The sequence below is a fragment of the Hippichthys cyanospilos genome, chromosome 13, assembly GCF_059441005.1.
Source record: "Hippichthys cyanospilos isolate Australia breed blue-spotted pipefish chromosome 13, RoL_Hcya_1.0, whole genome shotgun sequence".
Taxonomy (NCBI): Eukaryota; Metazoa; Chordata; class Actinopteri; order Syngnathiformes; family Syngnathidae; genus Hippichthys; species Hippichthys cyanospilos.
This window is the reverse complement of record NC_142381.1, coordinates 10,455,758-10,481,435: the sequence shown is the minus strand read 5'-3', so window position 1 is coordinate 10,481,435 and position 25,678 is coordinate 10,455,758. Positions and strand designations below refer to the sequence as shown.

Genomic DNA, 25,678 nt, shown 5'->3' with positions numbered 1-25,678 from the left:
TGTCCTTCCAGTGAGCAAAATGTTCTAATACATGGACCTTAAGCTGAATATCAGAAATGGTCCAATGTTATTCATTTGTCAATTCGCAATGTTTTTCTACATGACTGTAGTAACACACTATAGTTGTCCTGCAGGTTTTAGAAAATTGTTTTCTACTCAAGAGGGCAAATAGCATCCACATGGACCTTAAACTGGATAACAAAAGCCCAAATGTTTCTCAGTTGTCTGCTTGTGCAGTTTTTCTTTTTGACTACCGTAACTTGCATGTATTTGTGCTGCTAGTTTTGTGATATTGTTTTGTACTCAATAGGGCAAATGGTTTGCAAAAGTACATGGACCTTAAACTGGATATCCGGGATAATAAAGAAATATACTGTATAGTGAATGGTCTAGTGCTTTTCTACCTAATGCACTCAAAGCACTTCAGACTGACTATCCAGCCACCTGATGACGATGCAGTATCAGGAGCTACTGTAGGTTCAGTGCCTTGCTCAAGAACACTACAACATGGTCATAGTGGCCAGAGAGCAAACCCGCAACCTCTCAGTTGCGAAACAACCACATTAACTATGGGCCATGCCACTCCAAAAACAAACGGTTATATGGCAAGCTGTCGGAGAATTTCTTCCCAATTAAAAAAAACAAATTTTCTGTCATAAATCAACGTACTTGTGTGTTTCAGATCTAATGCTCAAACTGCAATACACTAATAGATTAAATGAATTGATTCCTACAAATGCGCGGATATGTTTTGCTCCTAATGACAGATCATGTTAGCCGTTTAAGCAGAGCGTAACGACAATTTTTAAATGCGCAGTGTTTTTTACTTTACGGTAAAACGGCAAATTTGGCTCCGCCCCCTCTTTGATGTCCCCCTGGCTGGTAACAAGCTTGACCCAGAAGCCAAGCAAGGAGGGGAGAAAGAGACCAGACAAAAACACACACCAAACGGAATAGTCTGAGAGGGGACCAAGAGCATCGTGACGCTAAGGTAAGCGCATGTATTAGGTTACCGAGCCGATATTATCGCGGTGTTTTTGTCGGGTAAATAGCAGGGGCACTGCAACGTTTGTAAAAGGAGTGGTCACGTCCATCCAGAGATCACCGAAGCGACTCGCGCAGGCTTTCCCACCCGAGTGTGTTTTTTTCCTTCCCTTTCCGACACATTTCACACTTTTAATCGGATAAAAGCCGCACGACATCCTCCCAAAGCGAAAACTGCGCGTGGAAACATAACGGCAAGCGAGCGAAATCACCGTTAAAACTGAGTGATGGCTATGCTAGTGTTAGCTTAAGTCTTCGTGGTGGGTTATTGTGATGCTAACGTAGCACGACAGCCCAACCAGGTCACACGGCCACGACTAAGCGAGTGGGCCTGATTTGATGTCCAACCTTGTCATTTATCATCGCGGTGCCGTTTGCGTGGAACGGCGTTGTATATCTCGGGCGCGCCTTTGTTCGTGTAGTTTTTTTCCCTCCCCACATTTGTTTCTCTTTCATGTCAACCGTCCTTTTTGATGCGCAACGATTGGACAGTAAAGACTCTTTTAAGACTCTTTGAAGTGAGAAATCGGAGCTCACGTGACTCTTAGTTAAACAGCTGAACTGGGTTCTGTTCCCCTTTACAGTCGCGCGTGTGTGCGAGCGTATTCTGACCTAGATATCTTATCTCGTGTGTTTGCTTCGCTTGCACATCTCGACGACGCAGCAAAGGATCGAAATCACCAACGACTCTTGTAAAGGAAGACCCTGGATGCTGTGCTATTTAAAGTGAGACTTTTTCAGTTTTTCTGGGTAGTGATGGTCCTCTTGCAATTGAGGCTATTTCGTTTGTGAACCTGTTGGGTGTCTCTACGCAAACTTGTTTTGGTTGCTATACACGAGTGGGGATTTATGTCAATTAGAAGTTTTATATTCTCCGTTTTTTAAAGTTTTTTTCGGTATGATTATTTTTTGCACATCAATTGAGTCACTTGACTCGCCATTTCCCCAGTCTCGCTTTCTCTTTGATGTGAAATGCCTTTTATGTAAACATCAAAGGTTTGCAAGAGATAACCTCAAAGGTAAAGAACCAAATTTATTGAATATCATTGTGAATAACACATTAATAATTTAATAATCTGCAGGTATAAGCAAAGCTAACATGTTTTTTTTATGCAGTGACAGGAACTGTAAATTTCTTTTCAGATTAAGTGCAGATGAATTGGAACATGAATAAATCTGACGTAAACTTGGAGAAAACTTCAGAATTTCAGCCCATATGGGCATACGGTATTTGTAGATGTTTTTAAGAGAGTTGTGTATGCCAATTGGAGAAGGGGTTCCTTGTGTAGCTGAATAGTACATAGCTGTTGCACACAGTCCTGTTTTAATGTTCCTTAAAAAAATGTAAATATTACAACTCAAAATGTTCAGAGTCAATTTTCATAGTTTGATAACGCTGCATATCATCCAGATTTGGGTGGTGGTCCTCCTGCTGCTTGACTTAGCTGTTAGTTTGTAAACCTGTTGGGTTGGTTTTGCGCATACTTGTTTTCGTAGCGATAAACGGGCGGGGATAACTGTCGACCATTACAACACGATCCTCTATTCTTTTACAAGTAAACCATGTGTTTGGATATATCTGTATATATACTAACAATAATAATGATAACAGCAATGATTATAATAATATCTTCAATTTATGTAAAGCTGCTACCCTACGTTCTTTGTATTTTGAATTGCCTCGTGGTCACTATTTTCCCTTCTTTTAAATGTTAATTTGATTTGTTTTTGCTTTTTTTGTCAGCACCCACAAACTGACACGTGGTTCAAATTTGTATGCTGGGTCGATAAAATAAATCGTAGAAAAGGTCTCCTCAAAAAATGTTTCTCCAGCCTTAACCTTTAAATCGACAAAAAAGGCTTCCGGCGATCTTTCTTGTGAGCATGAGGCTAAGAGGCATTCATCTTTGCAGACAACAACCACAGAAAAATGTTCTGAACAGCGAGAGCACAAGACTTGTAGGTTGAGTCACTCGTATATCAAAGCGCCACTGTCATAACAATGGAAGCAACAGGCTCGTCTTTGACTCTGTCACCCAAACTAAATCTAGCTGCTCAACATTTGATATGATAAGATCTTATCAAAGATAAGTCTTTTGTATTTAAAAAAAAAAGAAGAAAATCTTAAGTTCTGTTTTACTGAGTCACAAATGTGATAAAATGTCCACCAGTGAAGTTTTTACTATTATTTGTTTAGCCTACTTTTTATTTTTACTTGGCTTGATTGTTGATGGCCGTAATTGTGCGTGGTCTCCTGAGGTGTGCAGGTTAATCTGAAGGGGCCTCATGTCTGTGCATGTCTGTGAATATGTATGTTTGTGAGGAGCTAAGTGGCTTAGTGGGCTGAAGCTTGAATCCCATTACAAGCCATGCTCGTCTCCAACGAGCTGCAGTGGCATCACGCTGACGAAATTTAGCGGCAGGGTAATGAGAGAAAGCATATTTTCGTTTCGCCAGCGCGTTTGCCGCGGGGTTTCTTGGAAGCCGACAAGTAACCACATTGTTGCCTGTGTGCGAAGGTCGCGGATGTCTGGCAGAGCTGAGTGAGTCATGCTGACTGATGGTTCAGAATCAGGTGAAACTGACCCTCGTGACGTGATCAGTTGTTCAGATGGGGGGGGGGGGGGGTGACTTTGTAAGATTTAGACTGTTTTTCATTAAAAATTAATAAATTAAATGATAAATATTAAAAACTTGCAAATAAATGTGTTCTTAACAACCAACAGTACGTTTTAAATATAATTGTAGGTCTAGTTATCATTAAATTATATTACATGGAGTGCGTGTATGGCTCATGCGAAAAATTACATAACTCCCTTTCTGGCATGTTATATCATTGAGCACAATATTAAACCTAGTTTGGAGAAACAGGTACTCCCAGTAATAAAATTAACTACAAATAGCTTAGTGGTAAGTTGTATATTCATTTTTATTTTTTCCTCTGTTCTCTGTGCCAGTCCATTTCAATATGTCTTTTTGTGAAACTGATCTGTTGCTCACAGAGGGTTGGAGATTGCTGCTCTGTGTTTGGGAGGCATAGATTAGTAGACATAGACCCAACATTCATCACATTACAGTTGACTACAAGAAAGCTTCAGAATTTTAAGCATGCAATCACATGATTGTAGGGCAGTCAAATCAGATATCTGCAATGTATTTATTTATATTCAATTTGCAAATGTCAAGTTTGCAAAGCCACACTGACCACAGGAGGAAAAGGGCTGCAAAATTGCTCGTTGTCTGACATTGTGGCAGCAGCGCAAGCACAGCAAGTTAAAAAATGTGGCACATTTAACAGACATATCTTCAGTCTTAGAATTTTTTTTTTTTGTTTTGTTTTGTTTTGGTCTCCTATCACAATAATAAGCTTTAGTTTTGCTAGATGTGTGGGGTCATGTACTCGCCAACTATATACTATAGTTAATAAAGACACACACACACACACTTGACATGATGTAAATGCATTGTTTACTATGTATCGCTTCGGGTCAGACGAGACTCCACAGCCAAGTGTCTTGGACATGGACACAAAAGCCAATGTTATCACATTGTGCAAACTGGCCGATTGAAGTGTTTGTGCTATACGGTCTGATGCTTTCATGTACGAAACGAAAGAGCGATTCTTTGCTAACCACGGTAGCGCTCGCATCTCTTGCACTCACCTCTGATGTCAAGTACATAATATCCTGTTTGTCAGGAAGTGGGTTGAAGGGAAAAGGGAGGGGAGTGTTTGTGGGACAGAGGCAATTGTTTTCCTTGTGCAGTTACACTCACTACTGTCCAAGGCCATTAGAACCAGCTGCCACTGGGAGCGACCCAACTCAGATACAGATGAGGATGGATGCAGCGCCGTGCCCTTCTCGCGCTTGTCGTACTTGTTCACAAACTCGTCATTGTTCAGATGGACAGCTGCAAGGTCCATCTTTTGACACAAAATAACAACCCTGCCTGCGCTTGCCAAGAAACATCACAGTTTACAATTCATCTTGTGTGAAAGACAGCTATGCTCATTACTGAAGGCGATAGTGTGTAACATGCTAATGATGACGATTATTCACTATGTCTCGAGTTGAGATATGGAAGGAGCCTGTGTCCATATTAGTGAGCGTGAAGTAAGTGGATGTCTGTGTGTGTGTGTGTATGTGTGCGCGTGTGTGTGGATGGGGTTGGTAAACTAGCAGTATGTAGAGAGTTGGTCACACCAAGGTCATTTGCCTGTGGATGAGTAGGCGGGCTGCATTTCTGAATCGACAAAAGACAATGTTAGGAATGCAAGATTAGCTTTTATCTCTAATTTACTTTATCTCTATCCCCCTTTGTTTGCTCTTGGTCTTTCTCATGCCTTTTTTCCACATCCCGTCTCGCTTCTCGTTTGATTTATTTGCAACTGTCTGTCTGCAGGGTATAAAGCGGCCCGGGAACTGGTTATGACCATATATGGGCATGTATGCCACTGGATAGTTTTTTTCCCCTTTTTCTACTCCCCTCCAACAGGTGGGAGGTCATTCTTCTGGGGCTTTTACGTGACTACCTTTCACGCAAACGGCAGTTTCACTTCTGACGAATTTCCATCTAGAGTTGTGAAATACTCTACTCCTTCTTTTCTCATCAGGCCATCCTACGTTCTTCCTCACTTACCACGCTCAGAGCACAGGCCCCAAGCATGGCTGTCGCTGTGTTTTGATGTGATGAGTCAGTTGTCTGACAGACATACAGGAACAGACATTCAAATTGCTTCATCTTAAGAAATAAAAAACTGTCGTCATACTGTGTCAATAACAGTAACTTCGATCAACGCCCCTTTTCTTAATAAATTATCAGTATCCTATTTGACCACTCAATCATCTTCCATCTCCCATGCTGCCTGGAATGAAATTGATTTGACATGCTTTGCATTTACAGTACCTATATCTGTGCATTTTGGCTACACATAAACCTATTGAAAAGTGAGCCCACATCCCCTCCTACTCTTTCTACCTTGAACAACCGGTCACGCAGGTGTTTGCTAAGCAGTGGATGTTTATTCACCTTGTGGGGGCTAGCTGACCAGACAACTGAAGGTGTATCCCACTCCCTGATAAGAGAATCTGAGTTGCCACTTGTTGGGCTCTTATAACAAAGTGTCTTTCTCTGTGAGGGCTCAACCAAGATAACAGGGGAGCGAGGTGGATGTGTGTTGAACACTAAGGTCAGCCTGCTCAAGAGCAAACACATCCCCGCTGACACACACTTTGGCATTCTCACTATGTTGTTGTTTTCTGACCAACCCATCCTTTACTGAAACACTTTTTTTCTTTGTTTTCTGTCTCTGCAAGCAGTCCTCTGTTTCTGGGCTCTGGCCTTCACTGTACTTCTACCAATGAACAACTAGAGTTTCACTTCTGGCTTTGGTGTGATTTCTCACCTCTTACGTCAAACCACGTGTGAAGGTGTGTATTTCTGTCTGCTGACTGTTTGGTCAATCATGTATAAAATATGGGAAATTTATCTTTCTACATAATACATCACTGTGAACAGGATACACATTTGATTCCCAACTAGTGTGCTGTGGAGACAGCATCAGAAAGTGTTCGATTTCCGGGAATGGGTCTGAAAATTATTAACCGCCTTGTTTCACTGCTACTGAAGTGAATCAGTCAAAACACATAGCACCTTTTTTCCATCAAACAGTATTTTTTGCTGTTTTGAGAAAGGGGGAAATTCATAAAAACTGTTATTTGTTCAATTTTGTTTTTAGTCTGTCCCAAAACAAATTAAAACATAAAAATATAAAGTACCTGAATCTTTTAGATTCTATATATATATATATATATAAAACTTGTAACACCCCCTTTTTCCCCCCTTGGGGTTGGTGTAGTGTGTATGGAGCAGTGTGAGAGCGCAGCAGCTCTGCTGGAATCGGTCAGGGAGCAGGAGGTCCAATTTGAACAGCTGACCAGGGCGTTGGAAGAGGAGAGGAGGAGAGTGGGCCTCTCTGCCACCAGCCCCTCGGCGCTGGGTCGCCCCCTCCCTCACACCCAGGTAACACCAGCAAAAAAAAAAAAATCATAGTCCAGATCCTCTTGTGGAGTCTTCATTTTCCTCTCCATGTTACCATGCTGAAACCCCCATTTTAAATATCTATCATCAAATTCTGATCGTCATGATTAATGTCTCAGTTCTTCCTGCTGATCTCAGCCATCCAGTAAACCTCCCATCTTGCCACCTGTGCCATCATGTCAGTCTGCATTTACAATACAAAGAATTACCCCAAAATATATGGCGCATCTATAACGTTGACATGTCATATGTGGTTGTCTTCATCATTGCACACTTGCAGCATGCCTTTGCTGTCACTCACCAGTAGCATACCTTTTGTCCACCCCACATATGGAATCTCAGTTATTTTCATCTTCCTGTTCCAGCATGTTTTGGAATGTGTACATTTGTCATTGCTGTTGCATGCACACACACATGTTTAGTTATTCACCTTTTTATAAATTGCCCTTTATTGACTGTGTTGTGGTTAAATTTATGCATGCTTCCGAGTTGCATATTCGGAATCTGTGGTCTTAAAAAATGTTTTTAGATTTTAAGTGTTGAAGATTAGATAGTCATCAGTATGTGAACCATGTTGTTAAGTTGCCAAAATATGATTTGGCACAACTATAATAGAATAATTCAAACATTAAAATTGTAATTCTAGTGATTTTTTTTTTTTTTTTGTGGTTTGCTTTCTTTTTGCTGACCACTGCAATTACATGCTGATTCCGAACTTGTCTTTGCTTTTGCATCAAACCTCATATTTAGTCCTCCAACAAAAGATTATATTATCAGTAAGTGCAGAACTACTGTATGTTATGGTGAGCTTGTGACATTGTATTTTGGGGTCACGTTGCCTTGTGTTCAGAGAGAGACCGCGCATGCCTAACCCTTCTGTAAATATTATTCTTTGTACTTGGTAGCATTCATTAGGCTGTTTTGACTCTACAAATCCTTGGATGCATTTGATTAGTCGGCGGCCCAAAGATAAAGGCCAAGACTGTTGCAATGTTGGTGCAGCTTCACGTTTACTGTATTTTGCTTTCCAGTAAGGATAGCAACTTGTTTGAACACTGCTTTCAATTCAGAGTTGATGTACATTTTGAGGAAATTTGCTCTTCTCATGAAACTCCACTTCCCATTTTAAAGAAAAATGTATTTTCATTACTTACAAGAATATACGTTTTCTGTAAAAGTTGCTTTGAAATACTCAAAATATAGCCACTGTAGTCTTAGAATCTATTTAGTCCCTGTTGTCATTCCAAAGCGAAAATTGATTCATTTTGAGGCCACTGCTGACACCGTAATTAAGGCTATTGTTTTGTGTTACTCAGGGTTAGTAAAGTCCCTGGTATATACAGGATGACAGACATCGATTATGTAACTGATTAGAGGAAGTAGGGTGTAAGGATGAATGGCTGCATTCCAGAATGTACTGCTGCATGTCTCGCAGTGATTCATTGACCATAAACACACAGGCACGGTTGAAGGACCTTATTATTGTGTGTTTCAGAAGAGACGTGTCTTTACCTCATGTTTATAGCTGCCTCAGTAGATTTTTTTGTAGTTATACACCATTTAAAAGAAAAAACAAATCTTATTTCTGTCATATTCCAGAACGGGCGTTTAGGGGATGCGGACATTGAACGACTGAAATTAACAGATTCCTACTTAAACGGCACACAGGTACAAGTTGTACTGAAGTTAATGAACATCTCTAAGTATTCAATTTGTGAGTATTTAGTAGTTACAATTAGTGGTTGGTTTTGTTACAGTACAGAATGGTGGACCCAGCACACGGCGCCCTCGACGAGAGCTACACACCGGAAGACGACTCCCACGAAGTGCATTCTGTCTTTTCTGAAGAAGGAACCACACGACGGCTTGACAATGGGGTGCGTTATTTGTGCCATTCTTGAAATATGAATCAAATAATGTAACAGATGAGTCATTTGGTCGCATCTGGTAGTTTGACACTATGCCTTACACCTTTGGAATAAGTAAAACATTTCAGAGCCTGAACAAATCTTGAAACCAGATTGTCTCCATTCCCTCTAACAGATGAAGAAGCCCATCTCACGCACAGTCCTACCCAATGACTCCATGTCCATTAATGGTGGTATGTCCATGTCTGGTATGAGTGGCTACAGTGCCACACTGGACCGACCATACAGACAGGTGGGCGGGGACTACCCGACCGCCACGGTGCCCAGAAACTACCATTACGGACCTGTAGGAGGTTATGATGACTACAGGGGAGGACCGCCATCAGAGGCTTATACAAGTTTGAGCAGAGCCTCGCACATGGATGACCGCTTCAGGTACAGGAAACCGCGTAGGTCAGTGTTCCTCCTATTTAGAAGTTCATCAATGCCATTTTTGCTCCCCTCTTTCTACAGGCCAGTTGATGGCTACAGAACTTTGGATTCAAATTATCGGGCCCCGAGCCGCCAGCAGATGGACCCCTATGCAGCTCAGCCCCAGGTGGGCAGGGGAATGAGGGCCATGGGCTCAGCAATGGACATGCGATACGGCCATGGACACTATGGCCTAGATGATGACCAACGGAGTGTGGGTTATGATGAATATGGCATGGGGCCTCCCCCCATGCACCCCGGAGGTTATGGCACCATGCCCCGCCTAGGTCCAGGCCCTGGTGGTATGGACAGGCGAAGACTGAGGTAAAGCAGCGGAGATGAGATGCATGTACACGTTTTATTTGCATGCAGTACATTATAACATTTATCTCATTGCACACTTTACAGGAGTTGCGAAGATACTCTGGATGGTGATATGGGAGGAGTTGATCCATACGCCTGGGGAGTTCCCATGACACTGGATCGAGGAAGCATGGCTTCATTAGACAGCACACTGAGGAAAGGTCCTCCTCCATCATGGAGACAACCGGAGCTGCCAGAAGTTATTGCCATGCTGAACTACCGCCTGGATCCTGTCAAAACTAACGCAGCGGCCTTCCTCCAGCATCTCACATTTAAAAACGACAAGGTGAATTTTAATTTTCAATACATTAAATCTATCTCATCCTGAATCCTTGCTGGGTTTTTTTGCTCAAGTACTTTGTGGTTTTCCAGGTGAAATCAGAGGTGCGGCGCCTGAAGGGTATCCCGGCCTTAGTGTCACTGCTGGACCACCCCAGCAAAGATGTGCATCACTCAGCATGCGGGGCACTAAAAAATATTTCATATGGACGAGACCCAGACAACAAGATCGCCATCAAGAACTGTGATGGAGTGCCAGCACTGATCCGATTATTGAGGAAGACCCATGACCAGGACCTCACAGACACAATCACAGGTACTGGTTTTATTTTGGTTTGGTTGGTAGACCTATAACCAAAATGTGCCCAGGCTCTTGCCCAAAATTTATTTGGGATCTAAAGGACAAGCCTTATATAAAATGGAATTTTCATCATATTTCCCTGATGCCATTTGCATTGCCCCACAATTCTACTCAGTGGTCTTTTTGAAAACAAGCAATGACGCTTGTGTGCTTTAGCAGCTCCCAAAACAGTTTGGTTTCACAAAAAATAATACAGCAGCATGCATCACGCTTTTATGAAAGTTATTTCAAAGTACAGCTACCCTTACAGTAGTAGTTTTAATTGCACTTTGGATAAAAGATTTATTGAAATCATCAGTTGACGAGAGCTCTATGTAGTTGCATTGACAGTAACGGAATGGTTCCACCCCCCCAATCCCCAGGCACACTGTGGAACCTTTCATCCCACGATTCAGTGAAGATGGAGATAGTGGACCACGCCCTGCACGCTCTGGCAGACGAGGTGATAGTGCCCCATTCGGGTTGGGAGCGAGGGAGCAACGGCGGAGAGGAAAGCTGCAAACCACGACATCTGGAGTGGGAGACCGCCTTGACCAACACTGCTGGCTGCCTGCGGTATGAAAGCATGCGAGCGCTGGAGGTGGAACGCAGTCGAGGGACATATTTAGACAAGCGTAATTATATGTTGAAATGTCTTCTGTGCAACAGCAATGTGAGTTCAGAGCGCAGCGAGGCACGGCGGAAGCTGAGGGAGTGCACAGGATTGGTCGATTCGCTGATGTATGTCGTGCAGTCACAGATCAACCGCAAAGATGTGGACAATAAGGTCATTAGGAACTTCAGAAATACTTCAGCTCTGTACTCTTGATTGTAAAATAAGACTAAACCTTTTTTATTTGAACGCCTTTGTCCTTCCTGCAGTTAGTAGAGAACTGCATGTGCCTCTTGAGGAATCTGTCCTATCAGGTCCACCGCGAGGTCCCCAGCTGCGAACGCTATGCAGAAACCACTCCCGTCAGCCAGGGCCCTGCACCTGGCTCCAACAAGGGTGGCTGCTTTGGCTCTCGAAAGGGCAAAGGTTAGTGTGAAATCAGCCGATGGTCAGAGTTCAAAGGTGTCTGCGTCTTGTTGGTGGCGGTTACTCTGCTGTTTTTCACTCCCCTTTCTTCTTTCTCTCCTTCCTCTATGCTCTCCCCTCGCTTTCTTGCTGTCCTGATAGATGAGTGGTTTTCCAAAGGTAAGATTTTCAACTGTTATGATCACATGATCATAACTAACAAAATGTTATTATTCATTGGCAATGCAAGGCTGGCTTTACACTGAAGGTTCAAATATGCTCTTCTGATTTGAATGCCTTTTTTTTTTTTTTTTAAATGTATTTCATGTATTTGAATGTATAGTTGAAGGGACACTAGTTTAATTGTCTGTTTACATGGAAAACCTTAAAAATAAGAATCATTACATAGATGCCCAAATTGCATGTAACTTCAAGCCGCAACACCTGTGATAACAAGCATGGGCTGATGTCTCCTGCCTTTGATTTGAATGATAACCTTGACTCCACTGGGCCATTGGCACATATCTAATACAAACTGATTTTTATCCATATTAAAGGTTATTGGTGTACAAATTTTTTTTTTTCCCATCTTTATGCTCTTATAGATTGGGGGGGGGGGTGTAAAACCAGCCTGAAAAACATAATTTAAACAATGCTATGCAAAACCCACTGCATGCTCACTATGCTTGTCTTGCTTGATGCATGGTTGCATTCAAACCTCTGTGAATGTAATTGCACACTCAACCTTTTTTTAAAACCTGTTTTTCACCTGTCATGTCTTTCCCTGTGTTTTTGTTTGTTTTTTTGTGTGTGTAACCCTAGGAAAGAAAGATGGAGATGATGGGAGTGCAGATCAAGTTGACATTCCAAAGAGAACAATGCCTGCTAAAGGTGGGTGTATTGGTACAATTATGTTTTGAAAAAGAACTTTTTATTCACACGTTCCGCTTAAATCCTTGTTGGAATAACTAACTGACTTTTCATTAATAATTGCCCTGCAAAAATGTAAATCACCATTTACTAAGTGTGTACGTGATTGCATGTCAGGTTACGAGCTGTTGTTCCAACCGGAGGTGGTTCGAATTTACACATCGCTGCTCAGAGAGAGCAAGAACCCTTCGGTGCTGGAAGCCGCTGCCGGAGCAATCCAAAACCTGTGTGCTGGTCGATGGACTGTAAGTATTATCCTTGTGGATTTCACTCTTCTGTATAATAACTGGTTTACTTAAACCATTTTTATTTATCCTTTTCTAATTTCCCCATCAGTATGGTCGTTACATCCGCGCCACTGTGCGTCTGGAGAAGGGTCTTCCCATGATGGCTGAGCTGCTGGCACACGGCAATGATCGTGTTGTGAGAGCGATGTCTGGAGCTTTGAGGAACCTCGCCATCGATAACAGGAACTGCGAACTTCTCGGTAAGGTTGACGGAGGTTCCGTACATAACATCAATATTTGTTTCCATTTGCCCATGCTTCCTGAAGAAACTCTTGCTTTACTTCTGCAGGTTTGCATGCAGTGCCCCACCTCGTGGCCAACCTGCCCGGTGGCCAAAACCAGTCAGGACGCGCCCTTTCGGAGGAGACGGTGGTGTCTGTCCTGAGCACGCTCACAGAGGTGCTCGGCAACAATTTGGAGGCAGCCAAGACTCTTCGGGCCTCACAAGGCATTGAGAGGCTTGTTCTAATTAACAAAGACGGGTAAGGAAGGAGATGTGGGTATTTCACTTTTATGATATGTGTGTCAAACCTAATTTCATCATGGACCAGTTTTGTAGTTATGGTTCTTTTCAGTAGCCTGCTTACATATTTCTGTGTCTTTTGTGTAGCAAACGGTCCGATCGCGAGGTTCGAGGAGCAGGCCAGGTGTTGCAGCTCGTGTGGGCCCACAAAGAGCTACGTCGGCCTCTTGAGAAAGACGGCTGGAAGAAGACTGACTTCCAGGTCAACCTGAACCCCGGCACCACCAACGGCCCGAGCGCTCGGGCCAATGGCACCTATGGGGACAGTACCACGCCGCTGCTGGACAGAGGTGTGTGTTTTGTCTCAAGCGCGGTCAGTATCAGCTCCGTGAATCAACATTTGCGCTCACATTGTTTTGTACACCCACAGGGGAAAAGCGAAACATGATCCCATTAAATGACCTCGGCTCTGGTAGGTCTCTTTCTCCTCGTGTTTGTATTCCAAGGCGTATGTAAAATGTGTATAAATTGAAATGTCATTATTTGTTTTCGTTTCTCAGAGGCTTACTCGACACTGGACCAGAGGGAGAGGAGACACACCCTCGACGACACCACAGACACTTTACCGGTACTTTAGAAACACTGTCTTCCTACCTTTTGGACTGTTACTCTCTCAACAACTTGAAACCCTGCCACTGGCTGACTTTTTAGTTTTTAATAATCACACTATTAACAATTTGTTTTCTAACACTAGCTCCCTCCACTTTTCTCTCTCTTTCTTTCTCTGGTTGTCTCAGAGAGGGGTATATGGGGGAAGAAAGGGCTCCCTGCCTCTGTTGGACTCCTATGATGGTTAGCCCCCCCACCCCCTATCTACCTCCCTCTGCATGTAACCGCATGGTATGTCTTCCTGACTTCTCATCCTGCATGAAACTCTGATCAGTGTTGCGTTGGTCTCTTCTGACGTCAAACCCCTCAGGGAGGGCAGACTGTTTGTTATTGGCATAACAGAAGCCTCCTTGAGATAAAGCGAAATGTCCACACTATGTTCTTTTGTTAGCTTGTTTACATCTCAGCCGGTCATGCAGATTTAACTCTTACCTCTTTTTGTGTGTGTTTGGTGCTCTTGTTTAATAATAATGGCTTTTAGGGGTGTAGAACGAAATGATTGGCGTCTCCTAAAAGACTAGTAATTACCTTTTGGATTCCACAAGATGGCAGGAAAGCACAACTTTTTGAATCACTTCCTTCTTTTGCATCAACTTGGTCAGATGTTTTTCTTTACTTCAAAGTTAAAATTTATTCATCAAGTGAAATGGTTTATGATTGATTTATTATTTTATTGCAAAGAATGGCTATTGGTATTTTTCAGCAATAATGTAGGCTAAGTCTGTCTCATATATACATATAAGGTAACATATTAGGTGACTTTTACTGCCAAACGAAACAAAAAGCAAACAAAATTCAATTTTGTATATTAGCCATAAGACTTTTATGGATGGCTACTAGTTTAATGCTAGCACACGACCATCAACAGACAGGCTAATGAATAGCATTTGTCTAATAGTGTTATCAAGCTATGAAACCAGCAATCGTAATATACCAGATCGCTTGGCTGCAGAGGGAAATGTGTTTTTTTTTTCTTGCTATGTGACATTAGTAAGCTATTGTTGCCTTATAGGAAAGGTCCCCCTCCCACCCCCCCAAAAAAAATAATATATATATAAAATAAATAAAAAAATAAGCACATAAGTTGCTATGACCTTTTGACAAATAGAATCCGTGAGCTAATATAAATCTATTTTAATACAACCAGTTTAACACAAAACGGGTTTGGTTGCAATTTCTTGATGGAGAGTGAGTTTTTCAGTTAAAAATGGAGGATAGCTTTCATAAAAAAATCGCAACCATGTGTTAGGATAGAAACAATGTAGCATTTCAGGTTTTAGGCTTAAACCATAAAAGTTAACTAAAATCCTTTATTCATCCACCTTGTCGTTTCTGCAGAAAAACTGATTGTGTGCATCACCCAGACGGGGCCGTCCCTGCGTGACCACTGCTACTGAGGAGAGAGGGAGGGGCGTAACTGTTTCCTCCCTCATCTGCCGCCGGACCAATGGGATCAGGAGACGACAGTTTGGCATCCAAAGAACGTGTTTTGTGTTGCAGGCAAAGATGTTGCAACACTATTACATACTAATTAGCTTTTTTTTTCTCCCTTTGTCTTTTTGTTTTTATATTAATGATTTCCTGTAGCATCAGAAGTTTAGTTTGTGTTAAGTTATGAATCTGTAAAGGCAATCGTCTTTGTTGACAATCATTTGATTCCATTGTTGTCCTGCTTTTGTACGTTTCCCATTATCAGCGTTGTCGTCGTTCCAGTTATTTTGTTGCCAACGCCTACATCCTAACAAGGAGCTTTTGTGTAGGCATCAGTGTAGCTTATATACTGTATATATAAAGAGAGAATTTAGATGACCGCAAATGTTCGGGTTATTTAATTGATCCGTTCATGGAAGATCGCTGGGAGGTCAGGTCACAGCAGTCACACACGTTAAGGCGCCATTGTTGTTTGTATCCATGTCATTTTGTTCATAATGACCAGTTCTTGTTGCGATGGGCACACGTATAGATGAGAGCAGTTTTCTTTTTATTCATCATACAGTCAAGGTGTGTTTTGCATATGTGAGGGGACAAATCCTGTTGGACCTTTCACTCCTTTTTTTGGTGTGTTTTTATAAGGCCTGACACAGAACATTACATTGGTTTAGTTCTTGTCAGTTTGTGTATTTTCTCCTATTTGCATTTTTCTTGAGTTGTACATTGCCAGCCTTTTCTCCCTGGATGGAAGAATACCATTCCTGTCTGCTTTGAATTGATACTCTGGCTTGTCTGTGGGATGTGAAGTTGGCCATAAGCGCCACAAAACCACTCATACTTAATAATCACTTGTTCTTGGTTCCGTGATTTAATTCCATCTTTCATTTAGATGTTCTTGTATTTGCCCTGGAGTCATGCACACATGGTGGCATCTTACATAAAAAGAGGACGTGATGTGTATTTGCTTAGAGGAGACTCGAGTCTGTACAGTTAGTGAATTTCTTTTTCATTTTGGTGGATGTTATGCTTATTTTCTTTTTGGTCTCCCATTTGCGTTCTATTTTGTACTCCCCTCGCCCCTCTGTGGTTCACCCAATATTTTTGCAATGGGTGGGTGGGATCCTTATGCAATTTATTTTTCAGCGTTATTTTATTGAGACCACTTATCCACCTACCCCCTCCCGCTTTTCATCCAGTTCTCCACAGTCTCTTTGTAATGTTGCCTATCCATGTAAAATGATTACATACCATTCATACCTGCCTTGGCTCCGACAAGTTGCTTTTTTCAATAAAATGTTAACTGGTTATACTGATGTTTTGATAAATAAAGATGTTTTCTTAGACAATCTGTCCGGTTGAAATGCTTCCTTGACAATCATTCAGATTACACTGACACTCAAAGTGGAATTTTGTTGTTGTGAAGTATGAAGTCATGTGCCTCACCACGCAAGTAAAGAAAGGTGTCAAATTACTTGTGCCATTAGTGTTCGGTAAATAAATGTCAAAACACATTGTTCTGACAATTAAAAAAAATAGTAAAAATAAGCCTATTTGCAACCCCCCCAACACACACGTAACCGTTTTATATTTATGCACATTACTACAACTGTAGATAACTGAAAGGGGAACACTGTTCTGACAATTTAAAAAAAGTAAAAATGAGCAAATTTGCAACCCCCCCTACATACATTTAACCATTTTGTGATATTTCTGCACATTGCTACGACAACGTACACTGCTAACATTAGCCGGAATCCGCGTATTTCCTATATCTTTGCTTCTCAGGGAGCCTGGAAACTATCACTTTTCACGAGACTCCCAAAATGTCAAGTTTGTTAAATTATTAACATTGTATTATGAAAGAAATAATTTTTAAAAAGACACCCACATGTATGGACTGACAAAATAGTACAGATTGTTTGTTTTTTTTTTAAATATGAAACTCACCAAAATACTAAAGAGATTTGTGCCATTGTCTCTCATCAAACAGAAATGAGTGCGGATGAGCGCTTTCTAAAATCTGCTGTTAAAAAACAGTCACATGATCATGAACCTCACATAAACACTGATTATTTTCCCCTGATTTTTGTTGCATACAATCTTTTAAAGTCCAAAACAAAAAAACATGTTTCATTGGCCCATTACAGAGGCCTTTTAAGCACCAGTGATTGTGTGTTGGAATCAGCGATCGTGTTTGCTTTGGCCCTCTGAGATGCAAGTGCTCGACAGTGCAGAAAAACATTCAGGGGATGACTGAAGGAGAACAAGATGAGGACGGTCAAAGCGATGTTCATCTGCAGGCAGACACATGGAGAGAAGATGACATTTTATTGCAAGAAAACCGTAACTCGAGACTTTGCTGTGAACCCTTTAGACGACCAATCCAATGTTTCAAGCACTCACTAAAAAAGGATCTCCATCCAGAAACTCTTCCACCACAGCAAAGCAGGCATATTGCAGTAAAGAAAACACCGCAGAGAGAGCGAAGATGAGGCCGTACAACTTCCCAAAATGACACTGTGGGAAACTACGCACACATAGATAAAGAACATCAAGAGAAGGAAGTTAACACCTCTACATTAGAACTTTCTTTTATTTGTTACACTGTACAAGTATCTGGATAGTGGTTGTTGGTATGCTTCTGGATTTGAAATAAAATAATTTGGATGGTATAGCCATTAGGTCATAATAAAACAAATCTATGTTTGATATTCATGCAAATGTTTTTTGACTAATTTTATTAATATAGGCCTACCCTATTTTGCCCAAACATTTTTTAACGACAAAATTACAGCAACCGTCACTCCTTGATAATATTCTGACAGTATAACAAATGTTAGCATCTAAAATATAACTTGTTAGTTAGCATAAATAGTAAATACCTTGCTAATGTAGATTTTTTTTTTTTACCTTCAACCACTGTGTTTTACCAGCAACACTCTATTTTCATTACAACTCGTCATTGTCGCTCAATTAATTTTTAACTCAATGTTCATATATTGTCAGTTAGCTGACCTTTTTTGGAAATGTTTCTTGTTGACATTTGTTCTTTTGAATGTTTATTGATTTAACATGACAAGTTCAACATTTGGAACTGATTAACATGAGCAATCGATGTTGATTTGTAAGATATTAAGTCATCTGGTCATACCCCAGTCATTGTACTTGCTAGTATTACTAATTAATTATTTACTTATTTATTTACTTATTTGTATTTGTAGAGCATCTTCCCTGTTTTTCAAACATGATCCAGATTTATACTCACTTCTCATCTGTGATGTTTCTTTTCTCTCGGTTGTTTTTCAGCTATTTACTATGGCATTTTTCTGCAAGTTCACTCACGCCATTGCTACGAAAGCCGCCATTCCGCCGTAGACGAAGCTGTAAGTGATGGTTAGAGCGATGAAAGTGAAGTACTGAAGTGGCAGCATGGGGATGGAAGCGCAAATTGAGAACACCAATGACAGCAGTGATGTTAGGAAGAAGGAGAAAACTGCGGAATTCAGGTCTGCTTCTTGTTCACTCATTCCTGAAACACACACGGAAGAAAAATGTGTCATTGATCACACTATGGAATATTGATGGATGCAATTGATGTATTCCCACTTATTCTTTCGTTCTTTCATTTATTATCTACGCACAATCGCAGTACAGTATAGCATGAAAAATATACGTACGCCACAATTCAATCGTCAGTAATACATTCATCAATAGTTCATTTATGTGACATGAATGTATAAGATATCGATATGGGTGAAACATCGTAAAAAAAGTGTATTTTAATTTTATCGGTGTACGTACATCCTCAATCTCCAATATTAGCAGTCCATCACAGACTCCAGATAGAGTATAATTTGTTTTTATTGACTTAATTAGGAATATTTAATAGGGTCTATTAATTTATTTTGTAATATGTGTATCCAAGTGCCAATGGCCATGCCTGAGGTCAAATTCATGTATATGGCTTCTTGGGGATTTTTGCATGTGTGTTACTGTATTTATTACCTGCCACTGGGGGTTTGCGTTTATGTCTGTCTAGAATTAAGCCATTAATGGGAGCAACCAGAAATCCGCACATCTGAGTGAAAGCAAAGGCGTTGATGTACTGGCTCACTACCAACATAAAAAAACAGAGTTGAGGCATACATGTAATTATGTCACATTTATATTGGCATTTACATGTAATAATGTTACATTTATATTCGCATTAGTCACATACGAATAGACAAATGAATATTTTATGAATGCTATACAACTCTCTGTGTGGTCGTTTAGTTGTGAGATTGTGTGTGCATGTTTACATACCAACTGATGCATTTCCATCAGCCAGATGCTCCAGCATTGGGTTGAGGGTGCCAATAAACAAATAATGTCTCAGTTGGATCACTGACAACCAAAGGACAACCAGAAAGAAGAATTTGGACAGAACGCATTCGCGGAAGGTTTTCTCTGAGAAACACAAAACACAGAGAGATTTTTAAAAACATGATTTATTCGAAGATCCTCTTTTAATAAATAATAGTTGCACTCACCAGGTTTTTCCGGCACTTCCTCATTAGGTGGCTTCTCATTTTCTGGCATTTGAAAGTCAGTCTGCACACTTTTGTTGGACTTATTACTGAAGGATATCCTGAAGTGAGAGAGTACCACCAGAGAAACCAGTGGGCCCACATTACACTAAAAGTAACAGTGGGTTTATTTGTATTTGTATTTTAGGAAATAGATAGCTAAGAGGGCTTTCCTGAATATTTAATTTCACATCAAATCAGTGTCTTAGTCTTTTTAAATGCTCTTTTGTCCCCACTCTAATGAATAGTGTTTCTGATTCATACCCGTACTTGTAGTGGCGCGGCAGCGGGTATGGGATTGAGGTTCTGGGAAAAAGGAAGACCGTCCTGATCGTGTGATGGAAGCTGCCGGCGGCCAAGAACAGGAAACTGGCTTTGAGAGGGATGCCGGACTCGTATGCCAACTTTAAGTACGAATAGAAGATCATCATTAATAGATAAATCCTGCCATTTGGCAAATGCTAACAGCCTTGTCCCCCAACTGAGACGCACTTTAATGAGGACGAAGACACCCGAGGAAGAGTCGAAGGCCCCGTTGTAGAACGTGATGATGGTGGAACGATGAGCACCGAACAGATTTGCCACCTTTCAGGAGGATCAGTTTAATACGTGAGTGTAGGGCTGCATGATTATGGCCAAAATAACAATCGTAATCTTTTTGGTCAGTATTGAAATCAAAAATATTCATCACGATTCGTCATCATGTTTGGTCAAACATGTCCATTTATTGCCCTTTTTTTTCATTTTTTTTTTTTTTTTACAAGAAGCAGTTAATAAACAAGGCTTTAAGTCTTAATAGTTACAAATAATAATAATGAACTGAAATAAATAAAGTAAGTAATAATTAAAGGAAATTCACCCCTAAGACAAGGCAAAAACTTGGCACACAGGGCAACACGGCTAACATAGCTGTTGATTGCAAACCTATGAAAAAATAAGCATACTTAGAACCAAACATATTATTTATTTTTAAGCAAATTTTAATCAATTTGCAGTCAAAATATAATTTTCTGTCATTTCAAACTGAATTTGTCAGATTTTTCAAAATGGGTCTTAATTGACAGCTATCACTGTATATATTAGGAATCAGGTGAGAAACTGAATGCCATTTCACACTGGTAAATAATTTACTGTAGTCGGGTGAGAAAAGATGAGGTTTTGTCATGCAAACATGTAGGAAACAAAGCCCCCTGGTGGTAGGATGACAAAGTGCTTGATTTGACTTGTAATCAAAAAAAGTGCTTGACTTTTTAAATGTTAATATCACCAAGGATGAGCTTAATTCATCGTGGCAGCCGGTACCGTGATCGCGAATAAAATTCGATCAGTTGTGTAGCCCGACGTGTCATATTTCATTGGGCGTTGGAGCAGCCTTCTCTTAAGACACACATGCATGAACACTTTCCACGCTCAAAACCCAGTTTGAAGTGCTCGAAATTCTTAATTGTGAGCCAAGATTAGGGTGGGCAAAGTGCAGGGGCTAAGCTAGAAATTTTACAGGGGATTGGACAGGGTGACACAATGTCTCACTAGTCAATGGCACAGGATTTGGACACACTTATGCATGTTTGTGTAGCTGTAGCTGAGAAGTCTTTATAATAACATGCGCAGTCAGAGTTTCATGAAATAAAATTCACACAAAACAATCACGGTTAATCTTTTGCCTCTCAATAAATGTCAACACCAGAACCGAATATTTGAACAGCTTTTTCTTTTTTTATCGGCTTGTTGCATTACATTTTCCCACAACAGCTTTTTTCATCCAAGACTATTTTCTGCATCCTCTTCTCTAACTCTCAATTGCCCTCAAGTCACACACAGAGATTTGCAGATTAATCTGTGGAAAATACAGTTTGTCCATTACAAGCGATGTTCTACCAGTCCACTGATAACATTGCAATCACCTGATAAGTTAAGGTATTTTTGAAAAATGTTGGCCTTTAAATGCACACCCTGTCGGTAAAATACCACCAATATCACCAAGATCATCAGTGTTTGGTAAACAGCTAAATGAGTCACTAGAAGAGGAAAAACAATTCAATAAATATCCCTATTGCATACTACTTACCTGCATGTTGCTGAGGAGCAGCATCATGCCACCAACAGCTATGAACGAGAGCGCTGGGTATAGCAGCATGGACAGAGCTGATGAAAAAAAAACAAAAATAAAGAAGGACATGAAGCGTCCTGCATGAGTCAATTAGATTTCTATGATTGAACTGATTTTGGTCACCACCAAAATATATGGTAATCTTCAAACATTGAAAAATATTCATCATTAAAAACAACATGTAACGAATGATAAATCGAGCAAATTTCTTATTTGAAAAGTATGTTTCAAACAGGTTGCCCAGCACATTAATCATTTGGTAACCCCTGGTCTAGAAAAAAAACATATATCAATATTTACCTGGAGTTGCAAAGGCCAACATCAAGATACCCGAAGTGTGAAGAGCTCTAGTGCACCAAAACAAAAGTCATTATCTATGTCATGATGGGGATTTAATGGAAATAATCTTTCACCTTGATGCAATGTAGATGGACGAGTTAGAACTTGAAAACAAAACATTTTTTGATGTAGATTTACAGCTATATCGTCATAAAATGTAAGTTAAACATTTAATGTCATTTTAATTCACTCTGTGTCATTAATGGCTTGTCACATCATTTGCTGGCAGCGAATAAGTTAAGTATTCTGTCAGCACTCACAATCCAAAGAGTCGCGCCACCAAAGTGCCAAAGCGGTCAAAGATGGCACCATTTAAAAAGGTCAGAAAATTATTCACGAAGGATGCAATGGTGAAGACCAGAGAGAACTGTTCATCTTGCGCCCTGCAATCTGACACATACAAAAAAACCCCACACAAAACAATAAATAATGTGTAACATCCAGAAAAATACTTTTTTTTGTGGAAACAACTCAAATCTTATAATGACTTCTCGTGATGAGGAATTGACACTAAAACAAATTTGCACAAATGTGGGCCATTCTGGAATAACAGTTTTACATATTGTCAGCATAGATGTAGAAAAATGTAAATGCGTAAAAGACACTTGTGTCTTTAAATTTCTGACCTCAAGTGCACGGTTTCCAATGAGTGTTTTGACTAATGGTCAATGCACTGGTCAACTGGTCAATGCGCTCCTGAGTCAAGTTTTATTGCTTGGTTCCAGTGTTGTGCCTGTATAATAAAATTCAAATTTCCTGCTCTTGCAACTTGAGTTGACAAGTAGCTGTTGTGATTTTGATTTGCTGAATAAACAATAAAATGTTTCCACATACCTTGTTGTTTGGTGCACTGAAAACATATTTTTATTGACCTTGAGATGTCCTACTTTGTGAGTGGTAATTGAACACATCAGCCAACTCAGTACACCAGGGGTGTCCAAAGTCGGTCCTCGAGGGCAACTATCCTACATGTTTTCCAGGTTTCTTTTGCTGACACACCTGATTCAAATGATCAGCTCATCAGCAAGCTCAGCAGAAGCCTGATAACGATCCTGATCATTTGAATCAGGTGTGTCAGGAAAAGAAACCTGGAAAACATGCAGGACAGCGGCCCTCGAGGACCGACTTTTGACACCCCTGCAATACACGCTTTCTTTTGCTTCTTCACGTAGCTATCGATCGTTATCGTTGAATGCAAGCAAGTTTTTTTTTTTTTTTTTTTTGTAAATCAAAATATACCCCGCCACGTGGAGAATTTGCTACTTGTTTCCACAGGTTGTTAAATCAGAGGGGACAAGAGCAAACTGACCTTGGATCTGCAAGCCATCACTGTTTGTGGTATTGACACAAAAGGAGCTAAAGAATCCCTGTGCCTTCAGGAGGAAGACAAGTGAGGCCCACCCGAAGATAATTCCTGCAAAGAACAGACACTCTACCATGCCTGTGAAGAAGATGAAGCCTTGGCGACATTTGACGCCCTTTGAACATAGCGACGTTGTTCTAGCTTCTTACAACACACCTGGCGAGAAAGAAGTGATGCACAATGAGAGGTGAGGATTTTACAAATTTATGCAGGTCTTTTGTTGGTTGGAAAAAGGGTACCTGGCCGATGGAATGCCCACTTCTGATGGTGAGTGACAAATACAATGACTGGCAACTGCCCCAACGCTGCTTAGTTTGTCTTGTTCTTGACAGTTTATGGTCAGTCTTCTGTAAAGCATCACAAGTGACGGACTGCCTATTTCTGCTTATTATTTTCTCTGTCTCGGCTTAATTTTTTTTTGATTAGTATAATGTTAATTCTTCTTATTGTCCACGTCAAAATTAGGCCTTTGAGCAATGGAAACGACCGAAATTTAATTGAATTTGATGACTTTCCTATATTATTCAGTGCAAACAAATGAAATAATCATAATCTTTTGTACAAGGATTTTTCAATTAGTCTTGGAAAATAGTTGTAATTGACCACTTTTTGCTAAATTAAGGAAATCGTGGCAATGTACAGTAGTAAATAGTGAAACTATGAGAAGAGAGACAATAGTAAAGGTTTTTAGAGAGCTTAAAACATTTGAAAGAACTGGCTGTGTTTCAAGCACATGTGTACATAGTCCTGTAGAAACTTGCGCACGGTGTCATGGAGGGGATCTTGAAAATGTGAAAGAGCCTGACATTGATCATATATGCTAAACATAAGGAACAGAACACCGATTTTCTGTATCCGCTTATCCTCACAAGGTTTGTAATCTTGCTGGTGCCTATCCCAGCGGACTTTTGGGAAGTAGGCGGGGGGACACCCAGAACTGGTTGGCAGCCAATTGCAGGGCACACAGAAACAAACACACATTCATGCACCCAATCACACCTAAGAATAATTTAGTACTGTATGTCCAATACGCCTGCCATGCATGTTTTTGAGTGTGGGAGGAAGCCGCAGTGCCTGGAGAAAACCCACGCAGGCTCAGGGAAAACATGCAAACTCCACACAGAAAGGCTGGAGTCAGCTGGAATTGAACTTAACTGTGAGGCGGATGTTCTAACCACTGCACTACAGAACTACCCAGAACAGAACATCTGCAACTGCAAATACTTCCCTTGTTTTACGAAACACAGATTAAGGGTTCAGTATCTATTGATTTAACATTAGCAGGACTATTAATACATTTTGAAGTACAGCAGTCTATAGTTTCCCAAAAACATTTAAGACAATAATCTTTGCCCAGATCAAACTTGACATCCAATTTCTGCATGCAAATATGAACAGTGTGTTAAGTTGCCACATCTCCCCAAAACAAAGTGATACTGACCTTGCAATTCTTCAGCAGAGGTCCTCAGCTGGTCTCCCAAATCCTAGCGCCATGTCACTGCCTCACACTCTTGCTTATAAAGAACAACTCCTCATTGCCATTGGCTGTGTAACGTCATGTGCTGTAGTTGTTTTTTTTGTCATGTGGCATTCTCAAGATCTAAAGCAGTTTGAGCTCTTATCAGATATGCATATAAACAGTGTCGTGCAAAAAATATTCAACCTTTTTTTCTCATTTCCAATTTTCAATTATTTAAATGAAACAAGATCGACATCAGACAATAATAATCCCAAGTCAACAAAGAGCTGTTTTAAATGCTGGGTTTCATCCCGGCACGTCGGCTTCCCCCCACATTCCAATGTATGGATGGTATATTGGATTCTCTAAATTGTACTTTGGTGTGATTAACCTTGTTGTGAAGTGGTACCAAAACCTCCCTTTCTACACATGCATTCATCCTGTAGTGCTTCTCAATTATTTTTTTGCTAAGTCTCACTAGGAAAGAGAAAACCTTTCACGTGCACAGTCTCAAAGATTACTATCTCTAAAAGTTGTAAGTATACTTAAAACTGTAAGTTAAATAAATCACAGGTTAAAATACAGGTTAGTCTAAAACAGACAAAAAAACAAGTGCATCAAAGTGCTTGAAATACAA

The 25,678-nt window shown here is 40.6% G+C and overlaps 2 protein-coding genes across 9 annotated transcripts; one reads left to right on the top strand and one right to left on the bottom strand.

Annotated features, from left to right (window-relative positions):
* The first annotated feature begins 862 nt into the window (after nt 1–862).
* LOC148413795 (catenin delta-1-like) lies at nt 863–16,548 on the top strand. 8 transcript variants are annotated; one of them, XM_088430706.1, is made up of 22 exons: nt 875–991; nt 6,363–6,473; nt 6,902–7,065; nt 8,683–8,751; nt 8,841–8,960; nt 9,127–9,386; nt 9,465–9,746; nt 9,831–10,071; nt 10,158–10,380; nt 10,788–10,980; nt 11,074–11,191; nt 11,287–11,443; nt 11,585–11,602; nt 12,245–12,313; nt 12,470–12,597; nt 12,689–12,839; nt 12,929–13,121; nt 13,250–13,452; nt 13,533–13,574; nt 13,663–13,730; nt 13,900–13,954; nt 15,110–16,548. In XM_088430706.1, the coding sequence occupies exons 3-22, from the start codon at nt 6,907–6,909 to the stop codon at nt 15,166–15,168; spliced, it is 2,808 nt and encodes a 935-aa protein (XP_088286832.1). In that variant the 5' UTR covers nt 875–991; nt 6,363–6,473; nt 6,902–6,906; the 3' UTR covers nt 15,169–16,548. The 8 variants fall into 8 exon arrangements, with proteins under 8 accessions (XP_088286838.1, XP_088286832.1, XP_088286833.1 ...); XM_088430707.1 differs by having other exon boundaries at nt 877–991; nt 6,360–6,473; XM_088430713.1 differs by lacking the exons at nt 6,363–6,473; nt 6,902–7,065 and adding an exon at nt 1,709–1,770 and having other exon boundaries at nt 930–991.
* Nucleotides 15,730–25,480, bottom strand: LOC148413794 (equilibrative nucleobase transporter 1-like). The gene is made up of 14 exons (XM_088432049.1): nt 25,451–25,480; nt 25,024–25,066; nt 23,529–23,633; nt 22,480–22,609; nt 22,181–22,227; nt 21,839–21,915; nt 20,263–20,355; nt 20,035–20,174; nt 19,735–19,832; nt 19,508–19,651; nt 19,208–19,315; nt 18,545–18,731; nt 17,606–17,729; nt 15,730–17,496 (listed from the first exon to the last, which is right to left on the bottom strand). Exons 1-14 carry the CDS (start codon nt 25,478–25,480, stop codon nt 17,344–17,346), a joined length of 1,479 nt encoding a protein of 492 aa, XP_088288175.1. The 3' UTR covers nt 15,730–17,343.
* Between the last annotated feature and the right edge of the window lie 198 nt (nt 25,481–25,678).